This window comes from Patella vulgata, chromosome 4, assembly GCF_932274485.2.
Source record: "Patella vulgata chromosome 4, xgPatVulg1.2, whole genome shotgun sequence".
NCBI classification, from domain to species: domain Eukaryota; kingdom Metazoa; phylum Mollusca; class Gastropoda; family Patellidae; genus Patella; species Patella vulgata.
The window spans coordinates 21,746,315-21,768,069 of record NC_065882.2 but is presented as its reverse complement, the minus strand read 5'-3'; the positions used below and the strand labels follow the sequence as shown (position 1 = coordinate 21,768,069).

Genomic DNA, 21,755 nt, shown 5'->3' with positions numbered 1-21,755 from the left:
AAAGGGCTAAAATAAAAATAGATAACCAGAATCGCCCTGCACGCTCTTCACCTTTTTTTAACAAATACGATTTAGCTTAGTTACCTCAAATAGGCTTAAAATAAAACGTTACAATTTATACTAGCCAACTTGTTCGTTTCTTTTTATTACAATTTCGCTACCATCACTTAGAGTGAAGCCTTGACTAAACTAAAGAGTCAAGTCTAAGTTCCGGCTAATAAATCGAAACATATTAGGTATAGTATGGTCGTTTTCGCTGGGTGAGGGATGCGTGTTTACGATGGTTCAGCCAACCACAGAAGGTTTAACATTGCAATTTAGGATGTAATAGAAAAGTTAAACCGGAAGTAAACACAAGTGTAAATTTCTCTGCACGTGTAGATCTAGTAAGTAAAGAGACAAAACAAGTTATAAATACTTCCAAAATGCATTATATATTTCAAACTCACGTCTAGATTGACACATAAAGATATATATTTGAATACGAGAATCCAGAAAATATCACCATTGAGGATTCATAAATCATAAATAAAATAAAATATATCTCAAACCGAAATTTCAATTTCTATTAGCATTAGATGATTAGTAGATCTACCTAATAGTAATAATATTCTTTATATTATTGCACTGAACATATCTATAGTAAACTGCTGCATTCTCCACACAACTCTCGCTATGCAAGGGACAACTCTGTTTGGGAGATTCTTTTTTTTACCAATGTGTTTCTAAACAATAATAACCACCTCACACCTACAAACTGACATAACAGCAATGTCCAATGTGATGTCGTGGACAGTTGTTAAATTGATATTAATTGTATTAATACATTTTGTTAAGAAAATAATAGTTATAATACTAATGGATGTCTTTTTACTGTATGAGTGTATGTCAAGTATGACTGTGTCAATTAGATATATTCTTGCTTTGCAAATATGAAAACTGAGCAATAAACAATATTGTAAACAATACAACTATTAGCTATTGTTGCCAAGAATCCATTGCACAATTATTAGATACATATTCAGCCCATAAAGAAAAAAAGTACTCTTGTAACAATGACATCCATGATTTTCTCCATAAATGTTTCTAAAACAATATAGGCCTAAACATCCTATAGTAAACATTTGTAAACGAAAGAAATCATATTTTCATGGGGGGTATTTTCAGTCAGTTTGTCTAGAACTGTTTTAGAAACCAATAACACAAACCCAAGGAAAAGATACTGACATTTCAAGTAATGGATCTAGTGCCCAGCTGTAAGAGTCCACCGCGCTGTACAGTCTGGGACCAGTTGTGAAAAATAAAAAATAAAAACTCTTCACATTCTTTACCTATGAGAATAAACATACATGAAAACTTAAGCAATTTTCAGCTTGATTTCAGAAGGTCCTAGAATATTTCCATTTTACCATCAAATTAAGCTTAAGGACACAACACAAAGTTTAGTGGCAAGAATTTCAGAATTGTATATTGCTCATCTCATATTTGACATGTTTGAGTCACATACATATAAGTTTAGGGCCTATATCATACTAATTTGAGATTTTTTTTACACAGAAAATGACAAGATTTGCTAGAGCTGGAGCTTATCAGAAGAAACAACCACATGATGCTACTAGTTGGTTAGAAATGAAATCTTCAGGTGCTGCAGGGTCATCATCATCATCTGATGGCAGACATAGAGATGATCATCAAAAGACAGCATCAAGAGATAGATTCCATAGAAAAAGGGGTTATGATGATAGTTTTAATAATAGTCAACAATTAGATGAATGGAAAAGAGGCAATCGAAGTGAGTTTAGACGACAGAAGAGAATGGATAAAAGAGAAGCTGTTAAGGTATATTAATATCTTATACAAATTACTATACTTAATAGATCCCGAGGAGTGACCAAGTTCAACCATCCATTAAACATATGGCAAATTATGGACTTTCTAAAAGAGGGGAAGAATTCAAAAATATAATCAGTATTTTAGTATTATGGTTTGTCTGCGACAAAGAGATGTGATTTTGAAAAAATGTAGTACATGTTTGTGCGCTCAAAGATCTCTGTGTCTTGGACTTAATCCTGTCGTCTTTCGAGCTTGAGAGGTTTGTGAAGACAGTTATAAAATATGTCATTCCAGATCTTTCTACAACTTGTATATTGTATTGGAATTTGTGCCCAAAATGAAATGAAATGAAATGAAATGGGGTTTAACGTCCTACTGTTCTACTCCTATACTGGGCTAATGAAGACGGGCATAATCCATACAGTGTGCTATGAGGGAAATTTTGCCCGGGCAGCGGCACTATCACCTACTCTTATATTGCATTCCAATGTATACACAAGACCTCGTTTTTTCGTCTCATCCGAATGGCCAAAATGATACTACCAGGCACTTGAATATACATGTAATCTACTGTAATATGTATTGAGTCTCTCTATCATGTCTTTGTTACTCAATATGTGGTATCTTGCAATGAATTAAAAACAATCTAGTTTGAACTTTATTTTCAGGTGTGTTTTAACTGTCGTAAAGAAGGTCATATGGTAGCTGAATGTCCAGATGAGAAAAGACGTCAAGGAATGGGAATATGTTTTAAATGTGGTTCAACAGAACATGGTGTTAGTGAATGTAGAGCAAAGGTTAAATCAGGTTGGTAATTATCCTTCTTTAAACCAATAAATGAAATGTATTAATAAAGTGAGGATTTGGAAAAAACACATTCCACCTTTATGTTTTATTATATTAATGATAAATTCCCACTGTCGTGCGATGCTTTACAATATGATTGTCCCTATTGAGTCCATGATCTGGTACGTTCAGATGCTTTAGGATATGTTTCGATACGATCAACATGATTGCTACGACCTTAATATATGATAAGACTTGATAGGATCACCACGATTACTCCACGATTTCAATCGTAGCACGAATTCTTGCTTGTGGGAACCTAGCATTACCAGTTATTATTCAATATTTGCCCAAATGATCTTCAAACTGCAGTTATAGATTAAGCATCAGTTTCCCAATAACCTTCAGATATTAGATTATATGATCTGCTTTCATGAAAGGTAACACAATATGTAGCAAATGATGTAAAACAATATAAGCAAGAAATTTATGCTTCAAATGCAACTAATAGACAGTCAATTTAATTTCTATAGACATTTTTGTTTTATACATATCAAATACATTATGGATTAGTTACCCATTAAGTCAGCAGTATTGTCAAACAATAAAACGATATACAGTGATTTAATGAGAAGGTAATCAACATTGTTGGTTATAGAACAAATAAGTAATTATCTCTGAAATGAAGAAAGACCGGATATGGTGGGTTGCATGAATTCCAATAAACATTTATGTAAATCCTCTTTAGATCAAATTAATTCCAATACACATTTATGTTCATTCCCTGAAGATTGCGTTAATCTCAATACACACTTATGCAAACCCCCTTTAGGTCATTTTAATTTCAATATACATTTATGTCCACTCCTTTAAGATTGCATTAATCTCAATACACAGTTATGTAAACCTCCTTTAGGTCAAATTAATTTCAATACACATTTATGTCCACTTCTTGAAGATTGCATTAATCTCAATACACATTTATGTAAACCCCATTTAGGTCAAATTAATTTCAATACACATTTATGTTCACTCCCAGAAGATTGCATTAATTTCAATACACATTTATGTAAATCCCCTTTAGGTCACAATAATTTTTTGACACAGTAATTTTGTTTTACTTTTATATATGTAATTTTTGTTTGATAACGTCTGATATATTTAATATTTGAATTTCAGATGAGTATCCTTATGCTACATGTTTTATATGTAAAGAAACTGGTCATTTATCTAAACAATGCCCAGATAATCCAAGAGGGCTTTATCCTAATGGTGAGTATTTTCATCTCATTGGCAAACAAAGTCGCTGAGGTGAGATATAGCATTCACACTTGTTCATCCTTGGTGTAGTCGTCAACTTTTAATCTATACAATTAGCATGACGTTGATCACTTTAACTACCATCAAATTTATTTGACTTTGATGGGTGTTTTCTACCTCCTCTAATCATGCACAATAAGCATATTAACAAAATACTGGCTTCCTTTCTACATACCAAATTTTACTTAAAATAAACCATTTGTTCATGTGATAAATAAGCCAATGATTATCATGACTTTCAATGTTATCGTCCTTGATCTCTTTGATAATCTTGGCTTGTTCCTCATGATCAGTTTTTAGTGTCTTGTTAATGCTCACATTACCTACAAAAAAATAAATGTGACAATCATTGTAGACTACTCCATGACTGAGCTGCTTGGATGTATGATTTGTTGCCTGGCAATCCGTTTTTTTTAATATACTTTTGATGGCCTACACTACATGAAGATCTCAGCGATTGTAGTGGAAGGTTGCGTTAGAGTCATACGAGTGGCTTTTGACCCTATGCCGTCAGACATTTGATTAACCAATCAGCATTCATGTTTCTAATGTGTTTCCCAAAGTTCCGTGCACCTCATGCCAAAAATTCTCTGTAACAAACTGTTTCATTGACTAATTCCTCACATCATTCAGAACGCGGGTTATATAACAACTCTGCCAGATCCTAGTGTAGTAAAGACAAGTAAAGCGAAATTTTGAATTATAAAGAACGAAACAAAATAGGATCTGTGTTTTAATCAGATTGATCTTATAAAGAAGCCATTTATCAAATTGATCAGTGTCTTGTACACTGAAATATATTGTATGCATAACATCTAACATTATTTAAATTCTTTTTTTTGTGATTCAGGTGGCTGTTGTAAGGAATGTGGTTCAGTTGAACATTTTAGACGAGATTGTCCAGAATTACAAAAGCAACAAGGTTTATATATTTAATATTATGCTAACTGTAACACCCAGGCCTGACGACAGTGAATATAACTAAAACTAGACTCACAGTGAATATTATTAATTACTGACCAACAATGTGACATCAACCATTTTTGAGTTAGTGTTTCAGCAATTAGAGAATCTTTCCACCTATTTTTTCTACACTATGCATAACCTGAGGTAACCCAGATGTTGAATTTACATATTACTGGTATATGGTAATCTGGAAGACAAAATTTAAAACCTAGCCCAGACTCACGTTCCCTTGGACTTCTATTATAACTATCTTGTTGCTGCGAATTTCACCAGCTCAAGAAGTGACTGTATGTGTATGTCACTTTTAGCAGTATTATGCATAGGCGTACGGGGACATTTTTTACTGGGGGGGGGGGGGGGCCTGTGGTGGTTGGTGCCCCAAAAATGTAGTTAGGTTCTTAGTATGTTACATAATATCTCTTTTGCGATGAATAAGTTCTTAATTTCTAAATCATCAATAAAAGAGAACTAAATTTTATTTACTTGTAATATACACAACTAAAATCAGTTGTTTATGTAACTGTAATTTGTGGCTTACTGTACTCCAAACAATAGAGGGTTCGAGTCTTAAGATTTTTTAATTGCCTAACTGTAGACACTCTGAATTTAAATTCGCTGTTAAATTGGACGCATTCAAGAACACAATATTTTTTTATACAACTTTTACAAAGTACAATTGTGTGCCCCCCCCCCTCCCAGCTCGTACGCCAATGGTATTATGTTACAAATCATAATAGTTTTCTGCACTGGCATTGACTCCAAATAATAAATCTTAGTTCAAGTGTGTTTGGTCTCTATGCAGAAATTCTGTTTGTTTGAGAGACTGTGTGATTTTAATGGTAACAAATGTTACTTCAGTTACAAAACAATAATCATACCAATCAAACTTTAACATTTTTGTTTAAATTATTTCAGGTTTTATTGATGTAAAAGCAAGTAAAATATCTGATTTATCAAGTGCTGATGCAGAGCCTACAGAAAAGATTGACTTTCCGCCACCAAAAATCAGGAGAAAAGGACCAAAAATTGTCAAATTTTGAAATGTACAGTAGAATCTGCATTAAGCAGCCACCCAAGGGAATTTTTACAACTGACCGCTTAACGGGAGTGGCCCCTTAATAAAATCTTGGTGCTTTATGTGCTGACATAAATTAAATATTACGCTTGAATGCATTGGAAGCGGTAAATTTGACCATCGCTGAATCTTGCACCGAACGAAAATTCCTTACTCAAATCTCTGACGTAACTTCTGTATACTTGTCATTTTGTACCAACCTTCGATACTACTGTCTACCATTGTGATGCATTCGATAATATTTATCCATTTTTGTGAAGAGAATTGATGAATTAATTTTATTTTATCAAAAAAGCACATGCACAAAAAAACATCGCTAATTTTATCACCTATTTACAGGGGGTGTAACTCTGTATGTAATATTATAGGAGGCGCTAAAACGTCTGTTGTTAAAACAATAAAGTGGCAATGGAAAAGAGATACTAGATGATCGTGACAAAACTCGGTACTTTTTTTTTATTCAATCAGTATCAAATAATGTGTCGTTACGCGTGAAAACAATGATCAGGTTAGTCGTTTCATAAAACAAAAGATTAATTAACAGATAATCCAGGGTTGATTGTTATTTTTACGTTTCTTTTTACCTGATCAGTGGGGGTCCAGTTTATTAACTACTACTCACGGGATTAGCGTTGGTGTTACAAAGAACGACAAGATGGTATCATTCAACAATGGCCGTTGAATGGACGATGTTTTGTTGAATTTATTAGTAAAATAGTGACCGCTGGCCGCGTTAGAGGAGTGACCGTTGAATAAAGAGATGAAACAATAGAATTTCTACGGGGGGAATTTATCGTGACCGCTTACAAGGAGATGTCGCTGAATAGGAGTGGCTGCTCATACAGATTCTACTGTATATAAATATTAATTATTTAAATAAATTGTATATAGTTAAGCAGAAAATGATGTGTTATTTGAATATTGTCCAGGGTTGCAGTAGGGCTTAAAATATCAGTTCACAATTTCTCTGCCAACCCCACTCGGATTGGAATGAACACTATATTTCTAAATGGCTTAACTGAATCCTGTAAGAATGATTATTAACAGAAGTACGAAGTAAAAACACAATGTTGTATCACCACTTTTGATTAGCTAGCAAGTGATCCTAGCTGCCCAATGAAATCAATGCCTATAATTGCTATCAATCCACTGTGGCAATGGTTTGAGTCTGGAATATGTATATTGTTACTTTCCATAGTGTGCTGTTATCAATGCAAGTTCTGGGTTTGAGTGGGACATAAAATAGAGCCACTTGACTAACCAAGTGAAATTTCCCCAGATACTAAGTTTTCCTCCAACTTCTAAAGACCGCTGATCTCCAAGCAAATTAATGAAATCAAAATACGATTAATCCTGAACGGACCTGTTTACAGTCAAGTGAACAAACATTAAACCCTATTTCTCTCCCTCTCATAGTCACTCCCATCTTTTTCTAATGAAAGTAGATTTTTATACGCATGGAGTTTGGGCGTATATGATTGTCACGGAGTCAGTCTGTCAACAATTGGTTTGTGTATCAGATGGAGGCTTAGTTTTTGACGGATCCTTTTCCTATTTCGTGTGAAGCATTGTGGTAATGAGAGAACGAACCCTATCAACGTTCAGAGTTCCACGGCAATCTGTACCAGAGAAACCCTAATAATCAACGTTCCACAGCAATCTGTACCAGAGTAACCCTAATAATCAACATTCCACAGCAATCTGTACCAGAATTAGAGTTACTCCCCCCACCCTTCTAAAAACTTTATGAACACAATACAGTATTGAACAGATTGTTTTCAAATTTGGTGTGAAGCATTGAGGTCTCGAGAGGACAAACTACAAACCCTATCCATATTCATGTTCTATGACCTACTGTTCCAGAACCAACTCCCCCTCCCCCACTTTTCTATAAAAGCACAGGGATCAGAAATGATAAACCCTGTTGATTTTCAGCAATCTAGGACTTTCTGTTTCAGAAAAGCTTGTAAAAACGATTTTGGAATATCACTTTCATTGCTGTAAATCTTTAATTCAAATACTTACACTATACAACTACAGCAAAATATATGTAAATTACATATTTATAAAGTAAACAAATAACAGTATGGTAATGGATTAAAATTTCATACATCAGGTATATTCTATAGTATTAAAGAGAGTTAAAAATAATATATATATATATAGATGTTAAACAGGTTTAAATCGGTAAAGTTTTCTACACATTAGATACAACAAAAATATAAAAAAAAAATTATGAAAAAATATACATAGATTATTATTGATGTGCCATTGATGTGCCAACTTTTCAAAGAATTCACAGTAAGAGTAAGCTTTTTCCAATACATGAAAATTGTCAAATGTTTGAAGACCCAACATATACAGGATTTTGGAGACAAGATTCTTTTGAAACCTCATATAGCAAAATGACATCACAAACTATTCTGGATTCTTTGTCCTGTTGGGCACAGCCATTTCACTCTTAAATGTACCTAATAAATAATTTTTAGATTTTAATTGTCATATTTATTTGACCATTTATTAGTGTCCAAAAATGAATTAAATTATGCCAAGAAGCAAGCCAGAAACCTCAACTCTGAAATACTGTATTGCATGGTAATTGCAGAAGACAATACAGAACCATTGTCTAATTATAAATACTATATAAAAAGCAAATAATTGATTTGTTTATACATGAATAAAACACAGATAAAATGATGAAATGTTTGCAAGATATATGATGCTATAGTTAATTTATTATCAATTAAATTATGACTATTGGAATAGAATTATCATTGATTAATATGTTTCAATTAATTTAGTGACCAGCACTTTCTAAATGAACATAATTATGTTTTATATATTATCTGATTATATACCTGATATGAAAATATAGATATCCATGTATGAAAAAGATAACATAGACAATAATATAGCATGTAATGTACAATATATAGATTTAGATATTTTAATATTTAAACTCTATAGATATCAAACTTGCAAAAAATTGCAAATGATTTCAAATAACTGAAGGTTCTCGAGTATGACTATGATGTCATAATATATTTTTAAAGGTGCATAACTTCTAAACTATTACATATCGAGCATTACATATTATGTTTATTACACAGAAAACTGAATGTGTTTTTACATGATAGAAAAATTATACAGGTGTCTGTTAAATTTATTTCAACTTTAGAAACATAAGTCATAAAAAAACAATTACGTTCCGCTGCATATGTAATGGCTCTCATTCGCACTCATTAAGTTGAATGTGAAGTTTTTTTTCCTTAGCCATTTAACTCACTTAGTGATGATTAACTTGTGTCAAGTCAGTAGGAGGTGATCATAGTGATTTGGTAATTTATGTCAAAAGTACTTGGTTACACAGGCAATGTTATACCTAATGGGTAATTAGATTAATATAATAAATATTTAGAATTTTCATACCAAATGGAGTAAAACATTTATGGATCCAAAACTGTTAATATGTAGATACGCAAAATCGTGCCATTTGAAAACAAATATAACAAAATAGAAACTAATACTACAGTGGTTTTAAAAAAGTAGTGTAACCTATTTATGTTCTTGTTGTTTCCTTAACATGTTTACAAAATATCTATTTTATAATACTGGTACATATATATTTATTACTGTCTATATTTATATATACATGTACCTCTAACAAGTGATCAACACTTAATATAAAAGTATTTTCGGTAGAGTACATTGGTTGTATCTGACTACATCAAACGATGAACAACTTCAACATGCCCAACTTAATTTGGTTTTATTAAGCTGTGCATGATGACATCAATTTGTCCTGACTCTCCCAATATATCAGCCAAAAGATAGGCATGGAATCATTAACAGTAACTGGATGGATGATGTATAAATCCTACCCTGTATTATAATGAAGAAATGATATTGATAGTATATAATAATACATTTTGTATAAGATTAATAAATCTTAAATCCTTCAGATCATATTTGAATAAATAGGGTATATATTATATAGAGATATACAGTATGGCCACATTCTACATGTTTAATGTTCTGGGAATGAGAATTTTGGTTGGCAAAGGATCTGTGAGGAAAAAAATATATAGACATTATGCAAGAGCTAAATCTGCCTATTGCAGTTCTTTTTTTCTGGTTTCAAATATTACATAAATTATTTTTAGACATTTATTCACATGACAAGCCCATAATCAACCCTCTCTAGGTGAGTGGATGGCTTAGATATTGCATGGATTAGACAATGACAGTCATATATGCATAAACAATCATATGGCTACCACTGACTGCCCATAGAAGGAATGAAAATCAAGATTCTGTTTATTATCGTTATTTGACTAAAATTTTCAAAATATTAATTTTTCATTATCTATTTTTGAACTATTATAGGAAGAAGGGACAGGTCTTTATCTAATTCTTACATAATGCCTAAGCAGATTCTGGGTAAAATAAAACAACCTAAAACACTGAAACATATTTTGGTTGGTTGGATTTTCCTTTAAAGTTACATTTTAAATAAGAACAACTGAAATAAGTAGAACATAAGTCATGTAGAATATGATTGTACTGTAGGTAGAAAATAATGAGACCTGAAAAATAATCTCGTTTTTTAAAATGAGCAAATGTTCTTGTTCGGAGGGTTTAATCTTTTATGAATGTTGCTAGTGTGATAGAAAAGAGAAAAAAAAAATACATGTAGTCTTCTTTGGCTTAAAAATATCCAATTTTCTAAAGCTAAAATCAGACAAATTTCCTTTGAAATGTTATAAGGTTTTAGGGACTACCGTCACGTCAAGGACCATTTAGTGTGATAAACCAACAACTATTTGTTAAAAAATGTTGGAAAAAAAAAAAGTAACTAAAGTAAAAGTATTATTATTGATCTGGTTGAATGAGCCAAAACAAAATAGTAATAAATAAATGCACTTTAAAAAATATAATTTGAAAAACTTGTGCGTGTCTTTTTATATTGTAAAAACTAGTGTTTGATTATTTTGTCATGCTTGTTAAGGAAGAATGAACTATAATATCTGTAATACATTATGTTGAGATGTATCTGAAAATTCTTTCTTGTTGCGCCTTTTAATTCATTTTCACATCAACATCACCATTTTTGTTTTAGGTAATACCAGCTAATAAAATTATGCCACTTAATAAATGTTGTCCTGTTCAGTTGCACTGTCAGTTGTTTAGCTAATAAACACTATTGGTATATAAAAACATCTTCAAATACATTTTGTCAAATGAATAATAATGCTTTCTTGTAAGCTTATAAATTTTAAAGGGCTCCTTAAATGAACACATGAAAAAAGATCTAAATTTTATAGCTGGTTTGTTTTACTTGATAGTGGACCACGGAAATGATAGATTATTTGTAACTCATATTATTAATTTTAAAAGGTCATTCACTCAGCAGGCAGAATAAAGTTACACAGAATATGTAGGGTGATGATTTTTACCCCCAAAAAATAAAATTGGGATAAAGTGCTCCCTAGAAACATAAAAAGTCTTTGTTTTCAACCTATTTTTTTTAAAGACTATGATGGAAAAGGAAGTCTTGTGCTGTTTTTTTTTTTCATCTAGATGTGGCTTAACAAGATGTTATAAAAGTCTTGATTGGTTTTTCTAACAACAGTTCACTACCCTGTGTTACAATGGGCAAATTATTTTGACGATGATACTGTACAAGATGGCCGACACTGTCAAAAATAAAATCTTTTGTGCGAACCTGGAAAATGAAACAGTAAAATGATTCCTTTATCTAATGTGTTAATACACAATTATCATTAAGCATCATTAAATTAATAAGATACAACAAGACATCTAAAAAAACAACTGAAGAAGCCAATGCTTTATATTGGAATGAATTATTGAATTCAGTAATATTTGTCAAGAGGAATTTGCCATTCTCCTGTGAATGGGTATTATTAATACTTTGCTATACGTAATACTACCCTGTCAAAGTACTAAGACCAATTTATGGATAAAGCAATATCTTCAACCAATCACAGTCTAGTGTTGATTATAAATCAGAGGAGGTATGAATCATGTCAGCTCAAACCAATGAAAATTTCTATTTAAAATTTGAAACCTGAAGGTTCTAGTTTTGTGCCCAGAACCAACAATTTCATTGGATAGATTATAAATACTCATTTTTTTTGTCATGGTAATAGTAATAAATGTCTTAACATGAAATGTACAAGTGTTTTACTTTGACTGTACAGATTTGACACAAACATTTCTACATCAAAGTATAATAATAACCAATACCTACCACACCCTCTGGATCAACCAGTAGCAGATGTCTAATGACACCATCTTGTTTTCCACTTAAAACAAATTGTCCAGCTTTATTTGAGCTTTCACGAACCAGAAATTCTCCATTATTGCATAGCAATTTCTCAGCCTAGCAAGAATAAGAGTTTATTAATTAAAACAGTTCATTATTTAAAATATTATTGTGTAGTAACTTCTCAGCCTAGCAAGTTTAATTAAAACAGTTCATTAGTTAAAACATTATTGATTTGTAACACCCTTTCTATTCACTTGGAAGTATATTCCACTAACTTATCATAACAAAAACCAGCAATAATTTCCCATGACAGTCTTGCTATATGAAGGATTAAAGTAATGATGTTCTCTTACATCTTTTCTCGATAAATTACCATGGAACCATTCTTCAAATATTGGTGATGTTATACCAGAATCATTCCACATCGATTCTCTGCTTAACTCTGGAGCCTTTTCATCGGATAAAACTTTACTATCAAATGGACCTAAAAAGAGAATACTAATCAACACAGCCTGGAAGCTTCAATACTAACATAGTATCTTTTTGGGATGGACATCATGGATCTAATCCACAGCTTTAGATTATTCAGTTTGAGGCACTTACCTAAAAGGGCACCAATACCGACCACAAAATAATGCAATAACGTTCCCTGTAGATAAGTCTCGAAAACTATTATATCTGTCTCTTCTATATGTTTTACCAGAAGAATTACATTTGCTTAAAACATTGTATGTATGGTGCATTGATTAGTGCTAGTGAATTCCCAAAGTGTGAACTGAAATTTGGAATTAATCAGTTGTCCGTGTTCACTACCCAACCACTGATCCACAGAATAAATTAAACTGTATAATGTTTTGTATAATAAATTGTATACTTACTCATATCAAAGGCATCTTTATTGTCCATATCATCATCATGATTATCATAAACATTACCATTTGTTCCCACAGCTCCTTCAAGTTGAACTTCTTGTTTTAAGCCATTTTTATTATCATAGATGGTACCATCTACATAGGTTGGATCTTCAAAGTCTTCTGGAACTGTCAAACAAAAATATAAATAAATAAGATTAAAATGTATTTTAATATTACTTAAATTCAATTCTTGTTTTGACCTATATTTTTTGTTTAACTTAGTTATAACTTGTTTGATCATCTTTTAATATTCCTATATAATGTCTCTATCAAATCAAACACACTCATCAGAATAATTTTGATACCGATATACTCTTACCCAGTTGGATAGTAAAGTTATTATGTCAGCTTGTATTAAAAGAAAGTCATCTGACAAACCAAACCCCTCCCGACCCCCTTTGTTGTAACTTGTAAGCTGCATTTAACAGTCATCAAATTGCAATGTATGGTAGATGTAGGCTATACATTTCTAAAACAAAATATGATTAAAACTTAAATAAACTTCGTACCATCTTCTCTATTGTCGTATATTTTAGAATCAGCCAATAAACGAGCCTCTATATCATCAGATATATCAGAGTAGCCATTTTCAGAATTTAATTTAACTGAATCATATTGATTTACCTGTAATATAATCAAATATAGAAAATAAATTAAATATCTCTAACAGTGCCATTGAAAACAAGCGGTTACCATGCAAGATATGCTCACATTTGCAAGAGATGGACAGAGAACAAGCTAAAAAAAACATGATTTTTCGTACAATTAGGGGCTGTAATTCAGAAACTTAGGGTCCTATACATGCAAGTATTGAAAGGAACCCAGACCTTTGGAATAGAAACATTTATTTAAGCTTCATCAAAATCGGATAAAAATTGTGACCTTTAGAGGGTAAACAACCTTGATATGAAAATGTTAGCATATAAAAACATTATATACACTGTGCTGTGCTGCTGAGGCACATATCAAGATACTAAAAGTTGATTACCAATAAAAGAACATGGGTTTACGCAGGGTAGCTTAACTAGATCTGGTTTTGGAAAGCAGAAACAGCAACTGGTACTCGGTTAACCACTTCAACAGTATATATTAAGCTTCGCAGCTTGTCCTAAATTCAACATTGGAAATCTACACTCATAAAGGTAGTAGTTTCGTTTCTTTGCAAATTCACCAGGCTTAAAGACACATTAGGTAAGATTTAGATAAAGAGCTAGCCATTCTTGCTATAATAGTTCAAAAATAGATAATGTAAATTGAATAATTTGAAAATTTCATTCAAATTACTCTATTGCAAGCGAAGATATTAGCCTTTGAAGGTTTGACAAGACGTGCAATAATTTCAACCACCGTATTGGTTGTTCAAAGCTAAGTCTCGCTCCTCCATTTTTAGCTTAAATCAAAATATGGCTTAACAGTTCTAATCTATTTAATGTCGGAGAAATCTGATGACATCGAAAGTTGATTATGGCCTGGATAAGTTAATTAATGTCTAATTACTAATTTGGAAAACATTCCAGGCCTAAAGAAAGACCTGCGATATGCAGATTTAGCTCTTGCATAATGTATGTTTAAGTGAGGCTGTACAGCTGTTTAATTAATATAGTCATTGCGGACCGAAGTACAGATGAATTCTCAGGTGAACTTGATTAACTCTGTTACACCGACTTTTGTTGTATAATGGCTGATTCTGTTTGGCAGATTCTACTTCAGAATTCATCATATTAGATTTCGATGCTTACTTATCTTTTAATTGATTGATTTACAACTGACCATAATTCTAAAGAAGGTATCTGTACTCTTTTAAACAACAAATGACCCGAAGAAAATTATGACAGAATAGGACAAATATGATTGTTTAAAAATAATAGAGAAATTCCATACCGGAAGACTTGTAGGTGAACAGTATTGTGGTATAGGGGGTACTGGTGGTCGTGTGGGTGTTGGCAGATGTGCAGATGAAGGAGGCATGGCACCAGGGTGGTCATTATAATATTCTTGATCTTCTCCCCAACCTTCTCTCTCAAAACCTTCATTGGTGGAACTTTAAATAAATAAGAAAATATTTTACCTGCTCACTTAAACACAGTGAACTGTGAGGGGTTTGCTCAATTGATAGTGTTGAGTTACCTCCCGTTCTAGCTGCACTCTGTTTTCTGATGGCACAGAAAGAACATGAGATAGACGATGTATTGAGCGTCAAGTTGCCTGGCAAACAATGGTTCAACATAATATATTGGAACAAAAATGTCTTCTTACCTTTCAGTAACTTGCATGGCTTTGGGCAGTTTGTGCAGATATTGTTTAAAACGTAATTCGAAAGCCTGTCCTATGGTAGTGACAACATCTTCTGATAAACCTCCGCCACATTCTAACACCTGACATGTACGACCATGTATTTCATCTTTAGCTATGTAAGCTACAAAATCTAACGATTCCTGAAAAAATCATATATAAAATTATCAGCTTTGAACTCTGTATATATATGTTTGGGGGCAAAATTATCCTTTACTCTTTTGTATGGGACTATGGAGCTATAAAACATAACTTTTGCAAAATAATTCCTGAAATACACAAATACTATTCACAAAGTTTTCTTCAATCTTCTTTTCAATTATAACCTGTGGGGATATGTAGAATTTCTGAAAGGGGGATTGAAGCAAATCAAAACAACAGTGATACAGATGTCCCCCATCTTCATCCCAAAATAAATAGGTGGCACTCATTAACTACTTGCACATTTCCATTTCCATAAAGCACTGAGCAATCAAATTATTTATCATTCTGCTTAACCTAAGTAGAATTATAAACATTATCAAACTAAAAGCATCTACAACAACTCTGAACATTTTACCTCATTTAGAAATACCGTGTTCCAAAGTCTAGACCAATTAAAAAGCTTATCTCTGCTTAGTCACGGTATTGATGTAACAAAACTATAAACCAAGATATCCTGTTCCAAATCACTGACATATATCCAATTGCTTATACAGAAACTGATCATGATCTTGATATTAGAGGGAAAGGAGTTTTGAAAGCAGGGGGACAACAAAAAATCTTGGTTGTTGTTGATCATTACAAATTCAATGTCCAATACATTATAAATGATATTATAGACAGGTTGATTTAATTAGGAATATTTATAATTTGAAGAAGTACAGGTAATAGAAAAATAGGCAAAAACATAAAAAAGTTCTTGTATGTAAAAATGTGACGTTAATAAAAACACAATGTTAAAATTTGCTGTCGTTAGAAGGGAGGGTGGGCAATCTTCTCATCATAATTTTGCTTGTTTAGACTTTGCTTATATACCCTCATCCTGTAAATACACGTCTGATTTTGCTTCAGTTTATTTTAGATTTTAGTAGGGCTGTCAATAATGAAAGACTATTTCTATTATAGAAAGGAATTACTTACAGCATCTCCACCAGAAGCAAAAGAAACATTATGCATTGTGTGATTAGCTATCATCTGAAAATAAAACAAATATAAAATCAATACAAATATAAATGAACATGTTCACTTTAATAGAAATTGGAACATGAAAATATTGACACAATTAGAAAATACCAGTAGTTGTGTCAATATTTTCTTTATCACCTTGTTAAGACATGCTACTACTTGGTGTTGTAGTTTTTAAAATCTTATTTGTCTATTCCATTTGACATCATTCTGTAGGGAAAAGAAATATGTTACCTTGAGGATTTGAAAAATATGCCATTGATTTTTATGGTAATATTTCCAATGAATACCTTTAGTTATACAGGCTGTAAACTGTAAAATAGCCACGGTTATTTGGAGATAATTGTTTTATGTATCAATACACAAAAATATTAACGATATATTAGTTAAGCGTTTAATAAAGAGTTTGTCATTCTTGCTATAATAATTCAAAAATAGATGATAAAAAAAGAAAATATTGAAAATTTCATTCAAATTACTTCATTCTCAGCCAAGTTATCATTGTTTGTAGTTTTGACAAGATGTGTGCACAGTGGTAACCAGGGCACTGGTATAATCGTGACTTAGCCTCACTTTCCCATTTTTAAATGGCGAACCGTTTTAATCTAGTTAAAATCTTGAGTATCTGTTGCCATCGAGGGTCGATTATGGTCTTGTTTTGTTAATAAATGTCTAATTAATAGTTTATATAACATTTCAGGCCTAAAGAAAGACCTGCAATAGGCAGATTTAGCTCTTGCAGAGTGTATGTTTAATGAACACGAAATGCAGACATTTTACATATTTCTATTGACTTTTATAACAGGAAGAGCAAAAATATTATAATAAATGTATTTGTGTTAAATATATTTATTGCTAAAACTAAAAGTAAGAAAATACTTCATGTGAAACAGAATGAAATGTACTATTAATGTGGATATTATAAATCAAGGCATTGATGGCATATTACATATTCTGTATTATGCCTCTATACAAATGAAATGAAATAGGGTGTAATGAGCCAATAAAGATAGGCATATACCAAACAATTTTGCCTGGAAAGCACTGTGAGCCTACTATTATTTAAATTTCCAATGGTTCATGGATCTTTAACATGCTACCTCAGTCTGCTCTCCAACACGAACGACTAAACACTGTTCCTTGATACTTACCTGTCCTGATTCCATCACCATCAGAGTAATTCTGTTTGTTGATATAGTTAAATTAACATTAGCTCCAGCATGCTGCATGTGGGGATGATCAGCTAACATTTTACTGATCTTTTTATCAGCCTGGAAAAACAAACAATATAACATATACCTATACAATATTTGATCTGAAATATATCTGATAGATATAACAACTTGGAACTAGGTAGAAACTAATAGTTATCATTTACCTACTGGTACTAGCAAACCTTTAGTTTATACTTTTAACATGAAATGGATTACATGGCACGTTTGTTGCTTTGTTATGTGATCCCATCAAAATTCTGTCATTTTGATATTTTTAGATTGATATATATTATGCATTAAAAGGTTGAGAGGGTAGGTATTGAGGTTTTCCTTGTTTTGGCTCCTAAGACACAGTCCCTTTTTTCAACATTTCTGTATTCGTACTTTATAATCAATAATATAAATATAAATATGTGACAAACCTTTCTCTTTTTGGAAGCAGTTTTTAAACCAGCAGCCTCTGCTACAATATTAATAGCTTCTCTGAAATAAAACAAGCCAACAGTGAGGCTGAAGTCCCCCAACAATATCCTAAATATTAATTAACTGCACATTTATCTTTTTGAAAAGTATCGAGCAATCAAACTGATTATCTAATTTTAGTCTAAGCAGAGAATATTTACAAACGAACTCAGTCAAGGTTTTGAAGTACCTAGTAATGAAACTATACACTTAGTTTCATCACTCTCCATGAGTTAAAATCAAAGTTATCTTGTCCCAAGGTTTTGAAGTACCTCGTAATAAAACTATACACTTAGTTTCATCATTCTCCATGAGTTAAAATCAAAGTTATCTTGTCCCAATAATGCATCGACTAATAAAATTGCTTAGCTATGCTTAGCTTTAGCCGAAAATGTTAATCATTGAACTAGTTCAAACTGCTTATCTCTGTTTGAACATTCTAGCTCAATTAGAAGGAGAGTTATTGTGTCCCAAAATATGTGATGACAGACAGACGGTCAAAGGGACAGACCCATTTTAATAGTCCCCTGCTTTCTTCAAAAGACAGGGCACAACAATAATACAGGAACTTGTATGGTGAACTATATAAATGACTTCATTAGTAATATTTTTTTTATATTTCATCTTTTACCATTTGGATTATAATTTGTATTTGGTGGTAAAGAAAATTGCTGTATCTGTTTATCATACATCAAATATAAAAAGTGCAAAGAATTCTAAAAAATTCTTATAATTAATTCATATTTCTGTTTACCTGGCTACAGCTGTTCTTGTTTCAAAATCCAAACTCTTCATGGATTCTTTAACGTCTATGCTGCCTATGAACTGCAAGATAAAGATATTTTCATTCACTGCAATTAGTTTAAAAAATGGATATTGACTATTTTTGCAAATAAACTGTAAATAATTGCAAACATTAATCTTCTCATCCATTTTGATCAGATTTCAAAATTTTAATATAAGAACAAACTGGACAGAAGAATCTATTGAATTAACTACCCAATCTGATTAAGATACAGATCTATATTTCATTTCGTTTCGGTTTTTTTATACTTTAAATGGCCAACACTACATGAAGATTTTGAACTACATGTATAAAAAACGAAACGAAATAGGATCTGTGTTTTAATCAGATTTATTAACAAGCACAGATCCAGATTTTGGACAGAGAGGATCAAATCACAAAGGACTCATTCCTGTAAGTTGAGCCCATTAAAAACTCAGTAAAAAAGATCTTCTGTAATTTAATTGACAGATTCTTAGTAAATATATTCTTTTTAAATATTTCACTGATTTTGTTTTCAACCCTTGCAGATAAAAGGGGGCATATGAATTCTTTCAAGGAGGGACATAACATTTTTTTATCTCTATCCCTCTTCTCCTCCTTAACGTCTGTGGTTCAAATAAGATATACTGCTCTTAATTAATAAATATATAAATAAATTAAAACATACATACCCTAACACCATAACACACCCCACCATCGCCATTAAGTTGTTGGTCTGGATGGATCCAACCTCTGCCTGGTTTGTGTACAAAACTCCCATTGCGTGACCACTCTTGCGAAGTGGATTTATTTTTCTTCTTTATGCGATCAAGAACTCCTGCCATACCGGTACTGGTATAGAAAATCTAAATACAGGACATATCTAGATCAAAAGATCTCCAAGAAATTGTTGTCGTTATTCCTTCAAGAGATAAAGAAAAAATTTCAGGGTTTTTTTTCTTGCAAATCCATATTGAATTTTTACTAGATGTTTCATTTTTTTTTTTAAAATGGGGGAATAAACTAGAATAAAGCATTAAAAGGGGATCATCCTTATGTATACCCCAATGAAACATTCTCATGAGGTTTCCACGGTGAGTTTGACCATTAAGATGGGTAAAACTCTCTAATTTGTAATGGAAAATTTCTGAATATGAAAGGTTGCAGTCCTTCATGTTTATAAAATTGTGCGGGAGCCATAAAAAGCTCCTGATACCTTGAATATATGCAGTTTAAAACTTAAAAGTAAACAAAATCTGAAAGTAGTTTATTAATCTCAATATTTAGAAAAGCGATTTAGCTTATTTGCAGGAGTCTTTAATGACTCCTTCGAAGGAAAGCCGACGTGCGTCGAGAGGAGCAGGAGCAAAAGCTCCCCTTAAACGTTAAGGACTGAGGTTGGTAAGAGTATTCTTCTTGCCCCAGTGTTGGTTTTTCATAACATATGAATGACCAGACAAACTAGGTAGGTGCCCTCTGACAAACTGTTATGTCAGGCGTAATTAATTATGGCACCTTTTTTCTAGCAAATAACCTCTCTCACCTCTGTATCTCAATATGCACCATTCAAAATTGTATTACAATTAGCAAAGGCATATATACTCATTTAATTTGTTTCGTGACAAAGAATAAACGTTGGCTTCTACAATTAACATAAGCATATATAAGAAATGACCTTTTTTAGGCAATGACTATATCAGTGTAAGTAAGTTAAGTGTAAATGATGACTCAGAAATGACAGTGACAAACTTCAATGTCCATGCTTCAATTGATGACAATTTTAATTATCAAAATGGAGATAACAAATTTGATATTCTCAATTGTTGACTGAATTAAAAGGAAATCAGAGTAAATCTAAAACAACGACCGAATACACTAATTGGTGAGCTATTCTTCTGCTCAGGCAACTTTGATCAGAAAAGTAAGGATAAAGGTTGCCACTGTCTGAGTCTAATTTAATACGACGACGATAGGTCAAGATCAGCTGTGTCTATGTAAAAATAATCAAATTAAAGGACTCTGAATCACTGAAATTACCTTTAAGTACTATCGATCCAGACAGTTTAGTCCCCTTTATAAATATAACGACATAACTGTAAAACCCTATGATTAATCAGTGTTCAAGGAAGTTAATAAAATGAATGAACTGTATAGTGTACTAAGGATGTCTGGATTAAGATTACACGGAATAACATTAGGCTTAGTTATCCAGACATGAATTCATGTATATTTATAGAATGTTGAAGCAAGTGGATTTGGGGATTTTATTTTCCTTTCTTTTTTCACCTTTTTTCTATTTTTCAGTATTCCATGCTGAAATTTTCTAATTCATTTGAATAGCCTACTGCTGTTTTAGTAGATAGTGTTGATGGTGTTTAGTGCTGAGTTCATGGATGGTTTCTGAAATTGTAGACATGTGGTTTTACTCCTGCTTAAAAAGGTTTTGAGAGAGACTAATAATCAAAGACTACTATTTTCTAATAATAAATTAAAAACCGAAACGAACTATTACTAATTCCAGTAGTATACATATGACTTTTAAAATTACTGCTGTAAGAGTCATATTTCAATATATCTACGAAAATAATGTGATTAAATCAAATCTTTAGTTCAATATATTAAGGTTTATATAAAATATTCGTTCCAGTTATTTAATCCGACTCACAATTTG

The 21,755-nt window shown here is 32.0% G+C and overlaps 2 protein-coding genes across 2 annotated transcripts; one reads left to right on the top strand and one right to left on the bottom strand.

The window, feature by feature from the left end:
- Positions 1 to 259: 259 nt before the first annotated feature.
- Positions 260 to 6,883, top strand: LOC126817426 (zinc finger CCHC domain-containing protein 9). The gene is made up of 6 exons (XM_056100342.1): positions 260 to 386; positions 1,558 to 1,839; positions 2,502 to 2,640; positions 3,799 to 3,891; positions 4,790 to 4,861; positions 5,821 to 6,883. The coding sequence occupies exons 2-6, from the start codon at positions 1,561 to 1,563 to the stop codon at positions 5,943 to 5,945; spliced, it is 708 nt and encodes a 235-aa protein (XP_055956317.1). The 5' UTR covers positions 260 to 386; positions 1,558 to 1,560; the 3' UTR covers positions 5,946 to 6,883.
- Positions 6,884 to 7,964: 1,081 nt separating this feature from the next.
- Positions 7,965 to 21,257, bottom strand: LOC126817680 (SHC-transforming protein 1). The gene is made up of 13 exons (XM_050544789.2): positions 21,122 to 21,257; positions 19,777 to 20,006; positions 19,073 to 19,143; positions 18,279 to 18,339; positions 17,794 to 17,913; positions 16,598 to 16,651; positions 15,440 to 15,618; positions 15,065 to 15,224; positions 13,693 to 13,807; positions 13,148 to 13,309; positions 12,623 to 12,753; positions 12,252 to 12,383; positions 7,965 to 11,705 (listed from the first exon to the last, which is right to left on the bottom strand). Exons 2-13 carry the CDS (start codon positions 19,927 to 19,929, stop codon positions 11,568 to 11,570), a joined length of 1,476 nt encoding a protein of 491 aa, XP_050400746.2. The 5' UTR covers positions 19,930 to 20,006; positions 21,122 to 21,257; the 3' UTR covers positions 7,965 to 11,567.
- Between the last annotated feature and the right edge of the window lie 498 nt (positions 21,258 to 21,755).

Excerpts from the sequence above, each read along its gene's own strand:
- LOC126817426 (XM_056100342.1), top strand. The coding sequence starts at position 1,561 with ATGACAAGATTTGCTAGAGCTGGAGCTTATCAGAAGAAACAACCACAT. Across the intron at positions 1,840-2,501 it reads ATAAAAGAGAAGCTGTTAAG|GTGTGTTTTAACTGTCGTAA; the intron begins GTATATTAATAT and ends CTTTATTTTCAG. Across the intron at positions 3,892-4,789 it reads AAGAGGGCTTTATCCTAATG|GTGGCTGTTGTAAGGAATGT; the intron begins GTGAGTATTTTC and ends TTTGTGATTCAG.
- LOC126817680 (XM_050544789.2), bottom strand. The coding sequence starts at position 19,929 with ATGGCAGGAGTTCTTGATCGCATAAAGAAGAAAAATAAATCCACTTCG. Across the intron at positions 17,914-18,278 it reads CTGCTTCCAAAAAGAGAAAG|GCTGATAAAAAGATCAGTAA; the intron begins GTTTGTCACATA and ends TTGTTTTTCCAG. Across the intron at positions 12,384-12,622 it reads GTAATTTATCGAGAAAAGAT|GCTGAGAAATTGCTATGCAA; the intron begins GTAAGAGAACAT and ends TATTCTTGCTAG.